The sequence below is a fragment of the Danio aesculapii genome, chromosome 13 (assembly GCF_903798145.1).
Source record: "Danio aesculapii chromosome 13, fDanAes4.1, whole genome shotgun sequence".
Taxonomy (NCBI): domain Eukaryota; kingdom Metazoa; phylum Chordata; class Actinopteri; order Cypriniformes; family Danionidae; genus Danio; species Danio aesculapii.
The window spans coordinates 15,602,358-15,615,468 of record NC_079447.1 but is presented as its reverse complement, the minus strand read 5'-3'; the positions used below and the strand labels follow the sequence as shown (position 1 = coordinate 15,615,468).

The window sequence follows — 13,111 nt, the reverse complement described above, 5'->3', positions numbered from 1 at the left end:
GACAAAGTCATGACTACAAATGTTTTTAATTTACTTCAACTTATAAATAAGTTAATCATGCAGGTTTCAACTACATATTTTTAAGTTATGCAAAGTGTAACTAAATATTAGATTAGATTTGATTTATTTATTTCAAACAGAAATATCAAACATAAAAATTCTTTAAAAATTCTATAAAATACATATCAACATGGTCGAAATGGAGCGGGATGAAGCACAAGCTTATTATTTTCCCACCCCATTACCAAACACGTTATATGTCTATTACTTCAACTCATTTCTTCTTTTACTTATCTCTTCTTTTTACATGAGACAAATGAGCTTTGCATGAGACATATTTTATCCTTTTGGCATCTTTGACATATTATATGTTTGATTCCATTTGTACATTTACATTTTATAACATAGACCAAAAAAAAAAAAAAAACATACTGTAGTACTGCAAACAGCCATTTGTTTCATCACTTTGATTGATATACTGTTGATATGACTAGAAAAGTTCAATTGGTAACACTTTATAATAACTACACCACTATGAATCATTTATTAAGTATTAGCAAATAGTTCATTTTATGTTATGCATTAACTCTACATTAATAGATATTAGAGCTGGGCTGATAAACGTCGATAGCGATGATAAGCTATGGACCTTTTTACTCGATATTGATTAATGCAAAGAGCCAATCACACAGACATATGCAACAACAGTAATTTGTTATTGTGTTGATATTAGAGATTTGCTAAGTCACCCAGTCTTGTTTAGTGAGCTCGAATCACTTTCCTGCCAGTGGTACTAGCTGTTAAACTGTTGTTTATTTCAGGGGTTCCCAAAATGTTCACCCCATGACCACAAAATAACAACCAGTGACTCGCAACCCACACAGTGCTCAGAGGTGGTTATAAACATACACAGCAATATGAACTACATACAGTTGCATTCAGAATTATTAAACCCCCTAAATTATTAGTCACCCTGCTTATTTTTTTTTCCAATTTCTGTTTAACGGAGAAGATTTTTTCAACACATTTCTAAGCATAATAGTTTTAATAACTCATTTCTAATAACTGATTTATTTTATCTTTGCCATGATGACAGTAAATAATATTAGACTAGATATTTTTTCAAGACACTTCTATACAGCTTAAAGTGACATTTAAAGGCCTAACTAGGTTAATTAGGTTAACTAGGCAGGTTAGGGCAATTAGGCAAGAGCTTAAAGAGCTTCTCAGAATATTTTAAGACATTAAGCCACTTCAAGTTCTAATCAGTATCAAACATTTAACATAATAAATAGTTGTTAATAAACAGTTGTAGTTAAATCAATGGAGCACAACCGTGCAACAGAACTCAGATAAGCTCAGAAGAAGCAAAGCTTGAAAGAATAAATTCTGCGGCTGTTTTCTGCCACTGTTTAAACTCGTGTTTCTCCAACCAGGAGTACACAAACTTACATTTTCCTATTTTGCCGTCTGTTACGCTCTTTGGTTTCGCTACATGTGGAGAGAGTCACATCACCTTCCGATGTTTGTCGCAAATTACATGACATCACCCTGATGGAGGAGCATGGCCGGACGCCCCCCAGCCCGAACCAATCGGGTGGATCGAGCACACCGTTGTTAATATTAGGAGGGAAATAAATATATTTATGCTTTTTTTTTTGTCAAACACTTTGGACAACACTTGAACTAAATTTAAGACCTCGTAAAACCCGAAAAAAACGTTATTAAGTTTCTGATAATAAATTTATCAACTTTTAATACTTTAAAGACCCTGCGGACACCCTGGTACATTGTCTGTGAATAAATATACTGTATTTTGGATTTTTCATGTATGCACATGCGACAGAGAAAAATATTGTCTACTACACTGTTAACGATTTTTGTAAATTACACAGTATTTAACTGTAATATGAACTTAATATCAGCATTTTACTGTAGGACAGTGATGCATTATGTTATTGTATTTTAAAGTTGCATTGTGAAAATGACTGTATATTTTACATTAAATATGTACAATAATACTGTAAATACAGCAAGATTAATGGTGCTGTAAATATAAATACAGTATTTGTGCTGTAATTGATTTACAGTAACTTACTGTCAAACTGCTCCCAGTAGGTTTCTGTAGATTCTACAGGAAATTGTTAGCTGTGTACCAGCTGACCTCTTTTGGTCATTTTGGCCTGACCCCTAAAACTGAATGTGTATAGTTATTTTAGCCAATTATCATTATATTTCTATATATATTATATATTTAAGAAATATGTGCACAATATTTGCCATCTCATCTTTTCCATAAATATATTTATCAAGTCACAGGCTTTAATGGACAAAAATAAGATAGAAAGTTACCTAATGTTGTATAGTTACATTAAGTTTAATTAAGGAATAAGGAATTTATTTGAGCCACATTACTTAGACATTTATTTTCCTTTCCAATTCAAATAAAAACCTGTCTTATGTTTTTTGGTTGTTATTATGCATGCTATATGAACACAAACAACACAATTAGGCTACAATCCCCTTTGTATTTTTTCCACAGACCACAAATGACTGGCCATGCAAGTATTATTTTGGAAATGCATCTAATTGCTTTTGAATTTTATTTCTGCTACACTAGTCTTGCTTCTTTTTCCCTCCTTGTTTTCCCAAGCCTCACAATATTATTAAAGAACTCTTAACTTTTGTCGTGCTACACTTTTAATTCTTCATTTTGATGCAGCATGACACCGGTTGTTTGTTTTTCTAGTTCGTGATCTGTCTTGCCAACTTTGAACAACCATTTAGGGTTGACGAGGTCTAAAGCAAAAGCTTTGAAACTGAAAGCTCTGCTTGTGCATGTCTGAAAGTAGAAGAAAAAGAAAATCAGAAAGGGGAAAAAGAGCGCTGAAAAGCGGATTCTCTTTCAAAGGCTTTCAAGTACAGTTAGGAAATAAAAAGAAGAACTAAGGAAGACTGGAAAATGCTTTCTAGCAGCATTACAATTTGTTATCTTAGATTTTATGTATTTTCTACATTTGCTGCAACAGAAGTTGCGATGAATGTAATCAGATGATGAGGTTATTTAGCTTAGTTTCTTACTAATGCAATAAATATCAGCAAATGCAAAAGCCTCTTCACATGCCCTTGCTTGTGAATACACTCATCTCTATACATAGTCTATACAGACAAAATATATAAAATCTAAATAATTAACTAGAATTACAGAATACGAAAATATGTTGCTAAAAAAGTAAAGGATATATTTTATAAATGTGGGCACATAATAAAAAATAAAATCAAAATGTGGGTTTGTAGCAAAACAATTTATAGGCAACATACATAAAAGTCTAAAAATATATCAAATCTCTCCATTTTATTTAAGATTTTGATTAAATAGACAAAATATAGAAAACCTAAATTATTAATAGGAATTACAGAATATGAAAATATATTGATAAAAATGTAAAGGATATATTTTGTTATATATTTTATATTTTTCACTTACAGAGTCCGCCATGTTAATGGCAAATGCGCCATGGCACAGCGCAACTGACTCTTAAAGGGAATGGGAGATGGGATTCTGATTGGTTTAATTCATGCTATGCTCAAAACACACCCATAACTCATTAAGAAAATAAGCACAACCCTGTTAGACCATATTTATACACTTAGAGCGTATTTTTCCATCCTTAAAATAGCAAAAGTGGATTCGGACATGCCCTAAATGCTTTTGCACCATGCACTTTAGACTTTGGCCTAAAATATAGCCCAAAATATATTTATAGCAGTTAATAGGCAACATTCATAAATGACTAAAATATTCAATCAATCATTTTTATTAAAAGATTTTGATTAAATAGACAAAATATAGAAAACCTAAATGATTAATAGGAATGACAAAATATGAAAATATATTGATAAAAATGTGAAAAATATATTTTGTTATTTACAGATAATACAAGTGTTGTAATATTTTTATAACATTTTAAATATTATTCAATTATTAAATACAAATACCAATAATCACTTTTGATTTAGTTTTCATTTGAATTTGCTGATAATAATAGGCCAAAATATAATAATAATAATAATAAATAATAATAATAATAATAATAATAATAATAATAATAATAATAATAATAATAATAATAATCATATAGTAATAATAACAACAACAACAACAACAACAATAATAATCATATAGTAATAATAATAATAATAATAATAAATAATAATAATAATAATAATAATAATAATCATATAGTAATAATAACTACAACAACAACAACAACAACAATAATAATAATCATATAGTATTAATAATAATATTAATAATCATATAGTATTAATAATAATAACAACAACAACAACAACAACAATAATAATAATAATAATAATAATATAGTAATAATAATTAGTTGAAACAACACAATTCTTAATTTTTTGGGGGGACAACTTAATTGTTTTTATGTTCAATCCACCTAAATTTGTAAAAACAATTAAGTTAACTTAATCTGTGTTAGGACAACAAGAAGGAATTGTGTGGAATCCAGTATTTTTTACATTGTATAAAAGTGTAAGCTTTATTTTGTTACTGTTTAAATTCAAATTGCTTCGTTTTTACTTTTTATCCTACTGCTCAAATCAAATAATTATTTATTTTGCTATTGTTTAAATTCAAATGGCTTCTTTTTTAGTTTTTATCCTACTGCTCAAATCAAATAATTAAAGTTTCTAATTTTTTATATAATTTCGGTTGAAAGTAACTTTAATATAACTTCGGTTGAAGTACTTTTCCACAATCTGCAGTAAATAAACAGCTTCAAATATAAACAAATAGAGACAGCTTCATCTGAAAAGATCTCTTTCTCCCCCTTCTCATAGAGAAACTAAACTGATCTGCTCACAAACATATCAATCAACGTCTGGCACTGAACAAAAATAGAAACCTGAAAGAAGAATAAATGATTTTTAATTAATTTGAAGCAGGGCATCTCACCACCAGAGCATCTGAATGTTACGTCAATAGAGACGGATGAACTTGTAGCTCAGCAAATTAGCTCTTTACCTGAACATTGGCTTATTGATACAGGCCAAAACATAGTGAGTCAGCAGGAGCGGGAGCAAAATACAATAAAAAAGCAATTAGCACTATGGTAGAGCACATTATGATGAATGCCGGATTGCTGGACGTGCATAAAACGTCAGTTTTCTCAGACGGGGTGGCGATTTGGATGAAAGGAACAGCCGTTGTCAGCTCGGAGTTGAGTAAATTGTTAAAGTGTGAAATATTCTGTCATGGCAGTTCAGTACAGTGAGTTGAGTGTCAGTCAATATCAATTGGGTTGGCTCTGTAAAATACTTTCCCTTCACCAGAATTTAATATCATTCATGTCTTATCCTGGCGCGAGGCAGAGGAGGTAAAATGAATCTGGAGAACACGGGTTACAGGGTCACCATCTCATTTGTAGTAGGACTCTGAGGTGAGCAGATAGACGGGTTTCTGACATTACAACTTGCTTATATGGATTTTGCTTTAATCACATCATGAAATATTTAAAATGATCCAACAACAGGTCATGGTTTCCATTTTCTTTGAGAAAAACTACCACAAGGTGTGTGTGCTGTCTAACATCGCTTCTGCATTTTTTATTAGTCAAAACGTTTGGTGGGAGATCGGTTAATGATTTTGCAGGTTACTTTTTTACTTTGTAACATTATGAATAGACTTATTTTAAATCTTCACATTAATCTTAACTGCTTAGTGTAGGAATGGATTTCACTCAGACTTAAATGTGTCCTGTAATAAAACTACAAAAACTCTGAAATCTGAAGAAAAAAGGCCCAGGATACACTGTAAAATACAAATTTTTTCTGGCAGCTAGGGTGCAAACATAAAATAACGTTCAGGGAAGAGGGCAAGAATGTGTCAAAGCCTACACTGTAAAAAAATTTGTTATTTTACATTTTTTTTCCAGCAGCTAAGGTAACGGAAAAAAACCCGTTAAATAACAGGCGTTAAATTACACACATTTACCGTAAAATAACAGATGCTACATTACAGCAATTTACCGGAAATTTTACCTTAAGGAAATGTCTGTAATTTAAAGTCCATTATTTTACGGCAAATGTCTGTAATTTAACGCCTGCTATTTTACGGGATTTTTTCAGTTACCCTAGCTGCTGAAAAAAAAAACAAACAAAAAAAAAAAAAAAACATTTTTACAGTGTAGGCTTTGACATTCTTGCCCTCTTCCCTGAACTTTCCTTCCCCTCTGGTATTGATAAATAATCAGCAACGAGGTTTTGTCTTTGATAACTTTTGATTAAATCCCAACAGATGAATAAATCTTTAAGTCACTGGTTAACTTTACCCAAATAACCAATCATTGCCCTCGTAGGGTATTTAAAGAGAAGGACAAAATGCGTTGGGGTTGCAAGTCTCAACACTATGTATAATTTGGACACTCTTCTATACTCTTAGATTTATCCTTGACTACTTGATGTTGTGCATTACTTCTGAATTAGCTTTTATTGTTTGATTCTGTAATTGGCATGATACACTTTCATCTGGACAAATAAAGTGTTTTGATGCATTCTGAATACTGAATTCTATCCAGTAGATTATGTGGAGGCTGGTGCTACCTTGATCTGTGTACATGATATCCAAACTAATTGCACAAGATTGTTTGGAGCAGTCGGCACTTCAGCTCGGTGACTATTTGATTTCTGCTTATCGCTGATTTAGCAAGTTGTATGGAAATTACTAAATTAAGTAAATTTAGTAGGAGTGAGCAGGAGGCAACCGGACTAATTGGGTATTAGTTAACCCTGCATCCTCTGACTCTAACTTCAGAATGTCGAGATCCTGTCTGTGACAAACACGTAACCCTTGGAGCATGAAAACTCTGTTTTGGGCATTGGGTCCCTAATGAACGTATAACTGAAGAGCATGGGATCAGATATAAATCAAAATACTGAATTTATTCATAAACGAAAAATGTGGGTCACTAAAAATTGGATCAGATTAAATTCGGAGTTAAAAACAAATATAAATAAATTATAATAAATAACCAAATTCTATTCAGAAGTGCTAAAAAGGCTAACATGCATTTAACCTTCGACTATTCATCGGGTTCTGTCGTTGGGCTGATAGAATGGAATCTGACATCAGATTATTTAGTATTTTAGTTATTCAGGATATGCATGTTCAAGAGCAATGTTTTAAAATAAAAGTTATATTCGTCCATACTCGTGCTTCCACATTAGAACCTAAAATTAACAGTAACATTATCGTACAAAATTGTAGCCTACACACAAATATTAAATATAACACAAATGACAATGATATTCATATTCAAAACTAGTTTTAAACTGCACTGAGAAAATTTATTTTGGTAACACTTTAAAATAATGATCCATTAGTTATAGTATTTACTGAACAAACAATTAGTAATACATTTATTCCTGTATTTATTCATCTTCGGTAGCGTTAGTTAATGTTATTCAAGTTAAATAGCGTTAGTTCATGTTAGTTTCTCAGTGTTGGGTTGCGGCTGGAAGGGCATCTGTTGCGTAAAACATGTGCTGGATAAGTTGGCGGTTTATTCCGCTATGGTGACCCGGGATTAATAAAGGGACTAAGCTGAAAAGAAAATGAATGAATGAATGAATGAATGAATGAATGAATAGCTTATGTTACTCACACTGCATTAACTAATGTTAACAAGCACAACTTTGGATTTTAATAATGCATTAGTTAATGTTGAAATAAATACTTTACAAGATCTTTCATACTTAGTTCATGTTAGTAAATACATGAACTAACATTACTGTAACTAATGGACCATTATTCTAAAGTGTAACCTTTATATTTCGCATTTAAGTTGGAAGTCCTTACCTATATTCAGAACAAAACAAGATAATAATCTGAAAATATAATTCAACACAAAATAACAGTACAATGTCGTGGAACAAACTGAATTTGTCATTATAGGTGTCATTATTCTGTCAAATAATTGTATAACACAGACAACAATTAACAACAATTTTTATGACAAATTTAGTTTGTACCACTGTAGTTTAGGTCAAGAATAATATAATAAGCTTGTGCTTCATCCTGCTCCATTTCAAACTGGTTAAAATCCATTGTTATTTTGAGTTTGCATACTGTAGATATGAAGGTGTTTTGTTGATTATGTATTTGAACTAGGATTTGAATTAATCAAATCAAGAAAAAATATTAATGATGCTGTTAAAAAAATGGCACAATTATAATGGCCCCATGACAATCATGTTTCTTGACATATTTCTTGGTAATGTCAAGTTGTCAAAGACAAAGACAGGTTATGATGTATTTACTTATGTCAAGTTGTCATGAAAAAGACATCTCAAACATTCATGCCTTTGCATTTAAAATGACATAACTGAGTGAATGACACTTAATCACAGTTGTCATAAGCATTATCATGCAAACAATTTCATTAGTATTCAGGATGTGTCATGATTATAAAGGTGTCATGACAGTCTTACGAACACCGCTTCAAGTAAAGTGTTACCCTTTGCCTTTAAAAGTCTATGTTTTGGTAAATCTACACTGAAAAGCAGTTTTCAAAGAGTTTTCAAACTAAATTGTGGTCTGCAGCAGTTCCAAAAAGTGTTATTTTTTAACTCCAAAGAATTGTGAATGCCAGGTGTTAAATATAACAAAAAAATATAATGATATTCATACTCAAAACTAGTTTTAAATTAAAGTAAAAAAGTAAAGTAAATCCTTAAATGTTACCAACATTTAGAACAAAACAGGATAATAATCTAAAAATAAAGTTAAACATATAATAACAGAACAATGTTGTGAATATCTTTCTGATCACTTTTTTTCAAACTGAATTTGTTATCCAAATGTGAATGCACCCTCAAATAATTGTACATTATTGACGCTGTTACAACATTTATGGCACAATAATATAATTGCCTCATGACAGATTTATGACAAGTTATGCTGTCTTGGTGATGTCAAGTTACTAGGGCCAGTCGGAATCTGCAGACATTTCTGCGCAAAATTTTCGTAAACATCTGCGGATTTATGTGGAAAGAGTTTGGGAGTATCATAATTAAAACCTTAATATATGAAATAAAAAGTAATGCCTTTTTAACTTGTATTCAATGTTTACAATGCAAATCCATTTAGATCGACTTTATTTGGTAAACAAAGCAAATCTTTTATATAATATAACTACTATTAGACAGAAAATATTACTTTACAAACTATATTGTAAACAAATCATATAAATATTTTCATATTCGTCAATAATATTACTGAAATTAATTAAAAAATTTAATAAATATGAATTTACACACATTAACAGTACTCAAGTAAACAAACAGAATTAATGATGGGCTAAAAATTTTCTTCGAGTTCTGCGCGCGCAGATTCCGGGCCTAGTTATGGCTGTATGTAATGTAAGTTAACAATTTCACCTTTACATTTAAAATTACATAACTGAGTGAATGCACAAACTCTTATTAGTATTTATAATTTGTCATGATTATAAAGGCCTTCATGATTATGACAGCCTTATGAACACCCCTTCAAGTAAAGTGTTATCCTTTGCTTTTAAAAGTCTGTGTTTTGTTCCTTTTACATAGAAATGTAACCCTTTTTTTTTCAAAAAATTGTCCATTTTCAACTCCTGAAAAGTGTGAATGCCAGGTGTTACTCTAGCAAAAGTTGTCTTAAAACGAATATCTAGTAATGCAAACATATCCTGAGATTGGAGGATTTTGGCAGTGATGTAGAGGGGAAAGGGAAGAGATAGTCTCACCTTGTTCACACAGACGTCCTGTGAAGTGCAGAGGACAGTCACAGAAGAAAGACGAGGCTCCACTGGGCAGAGAGACAGGTCGACATGTGCCCCCATTGAGACAGAGTCCCTGCGGGCAGACAGGTGCAGGCTGAGTGGGTGATAATACTCTGACCCATTCTCCAGGAGGAGTTTCCACTGTGATGAGCAGAGCGGTAGAATGTGTGGAGCTTGTTGGTGGCTCATAATGCCTTTGAGATCTGCAGAAAAAAACATGAGATTAAATGAAAAGGTATGGATTAAAAATAAAAAACGATCTACAGAAACAGATTTCCACAGGGCACATTTACTACTCTGTAATCACTTACAATTACTTCAGAGCAGATTCACTAAGCACATGTATCACAGTTTATCCAGGCAAATTATTCACAATTACTTACTTATTTGGAAAATTTAGTGATTTGTCAGCCTAATCACAGCCTTTTACTGCTAAATGAATAAAAAGCAAGCGATGAATGAAATGTCATTTAAAAGAGTTGTTTGCAGACCAGAGTTGTGTGGATTTAATTCTTGTACACTGAAAACCCTAATAAGTTAACAACTAAATTAATTGAGTAAACTTGTTGCCTCAATTTAATTGAGTAATGGAGTCTCCCAAAACTTTCACATTTAAGTTTATTTAACTTGCCGGTTTTGTAGACTATACTGAAATTGTTCAGTTCACCAAACTTAGTACTAACTGTGTGTAATAATATACTGTGAAAAAATGTTAAAATAAATTTTAAACAAAAAAATAAGTAGCCATTTATTCACATTATGATGAATAATTATACCTGAAGCCATTTGTTTTCTGATTTAAAAAACGACTTTGCACTTAAAAGGTTGCACATATTAGAATTTTACAGTCAAGACTACATTTGTGAAAATAACCTATTTTTTCAAAGGATTTATTATGATTTTGAGCTCACTACACTTGAAATCTTAAGTTTATGCATTTTCATGGTACATAAGTTAAATGAACTCATATTTTCAAGTGATAGGGCCAAAATGCTAAATTTTAAGTTATGTTCAGTCAACTTTACTTAATTGTTTAAGTAAAGATAACATTAGGTTTTACAGTGTATAATTTAATAGAGAATGCCTTTTAAACTGTGATTCAATCGCTGAATTTAATTTGAGGTAACAAACAGAATACAGAGTAGCAATTTAATAGCAATTCAATATAGAATGTAAGTATGCAGAATTAAAATTATTTTTAAATTCAAAGAAATTCAAATAACTGTATTGTTGATCTAGAAAAGCATTTTTTTTTGTCAAGATGGAGCTTTAAAAAAAAAAAATCCTTGAAATATAAAAACAGACAGACAGACAGACCGACAGACAGACAGACAGACAGACAGACAGACAGACAGACAGACAGACAGACAGACAGACAGACAGACAGACAGACAGACAGACAGACAGACAGACAGACAGACAGACAGACAGACAGACAGACAGACAGACAGACAGACAGACAGACAGACCGACAGACAGAGATAGATAGATAGATAGATAGATAGATAGATAGATAGATAGATAGATAGATAGATAGATAGATAGATAGATAGATAGATAGATAGATAGATAGATAGATAGATAGATAGACATCCTGCAACATACACATAGACAGATGACTGTGGACATTCATCTGATTTGCATAATTCCTTTAGTGAACAGGGTACCAAAACAATTCAGTTGGTGCATGCAAATAAGCAACGCTTCAGTGGGTGACTTTCATTCTTAGTGAATTCCCCCCTAGTGTTTTAATCAGAGGAGTAAAGGATGTATGGAGCAACCTCCTCCACATTCCTTAATCTCATAATTACACACTACACAGACAAGCCCCATTTGTTAAAATTAAAACCATACTTTCATGCTTCTTCAAAATCTAAATTATCTTGTTTGACATAAAACAAATGCACAACAGTATTGACATAAATCTACAGCTGGATCCGTTAAGTAAGCATCCAGAAAAACCATCAGGCACCTTAGACATTTTAGCCCGTCAACAAGCATTGCAAGCAAGCATTGGCTGATCTTTGTGCATTGGTTATCACTCAAACAAAAACAAGCAAACAAAAAAAAAAAAATGCTAAGAGGGGTGTCAGGAACACAATTTAACCAAAGCACTTTGTCCAATTTTGAAACAGTTTATTTATTTTTTTTTATTATTTTTTAGGGGTTTTCACCTTTAATGGATAGGACAGCAGAGAGTATTGACAGAAAAGCATGTGGAGCAGAGAGAGGGGAAGGATGGGAACCGAACTCGGGTTCTCTGATATTGGCAGCGATGTACACGTGGCGTGCGAGCGGCACAATGTGCTCACGCTTTCCAGGCGCACCTGGTTGATTGAATGCTGCAAGTGCATCATAAGGGACTTGACAAGAACTGACCGATCAGCTTCATACTTCCTATGGGATATACACATTTTATACTCCAACGAGAAAAAACAGAAACAATGAGAACAAAAGGAAAATACCAAACAATTCTGTAATATAGTTGATCAAAAGTGCCTTTCAGCAGTCTTTCACTACATTTGTTCTCTTTATTTATTTATTTATTTATTTATTTATTTATTTATTTATGTGTTCATAGTTCTGTCATTTTTTTCAGTGTAAAATTATTTAACTTTTATTTATTTTTTATTATTTAACTTTTTAAGTCAAAATAGAGAAAGTGTTTGTTTTTTATTATTTTTTTTAAAGTAATGAATGGATAATAATCGTTATAACCATGAAACCATGATTATTCCTCAGACTATAGTCATACAACCAAAATCTATGATCACTGCATCCCTAGGGTATATGAATTTTGAATATAAAACAAATGCTAGGTGGCAGAACTACAACCACCGATGGCTTTTCTGGTGTAATTGGTTTGCTCGGTAGCTCACGTATAGTGTCAGACTTGCAACGGGGATCAGAGCGGGCTGTAACAGGGCAGGGTTTGAGCCCAATGAAGAACGATTCCAGAAACCAGTTAAAACAAGCCCCCCAAAAAAGTGACTGCAATGACTTTTCTCTTCTAGTTTGCTTTTAAAAAACACTATTGGTTGGGTTTGGGGAAGGTGGTTGCTAGGTCAGTCAATATAAAGCTGAAATATTATGCATAACAAACTGACTAGCTTCTCTCACAGACGCGCATGTGAAGGATGTTAACAGGAAATGTACACAGCGGCTTCTGGTGGATTTAAAAGGAATAGCACATATGAGAAAACATGGCCCAGCAACTTATTTAACAATCTTAAATATGTACACAGCGGACTCTAGTGTTTTTGTGAAAA

At 32.0% G+C, this 13,111-nt stretch overlaps 1 protein-coding gene across 1 annotated transcript in view; it reads right to left on the bottom strand.

The window, feature by feature from the left end:
• The window catches only part of eys (eyes shut homolog), a 407,203-nt gene that overhangs the window by 119,626 nt on the left and 274,466 nt on the right, over nt 1–13,111 (bottom strand). The window contains exon 34 of the mRNA XM_056471602.1: nt 9,807–10,045. Coding sequence (XP_056327577.1) covers nt 9,807–10,045 — 239 coding nt within the window. The remainder of the gene's footprint in view (nt 1–9,806; nt 10,046–13,111) is intronic.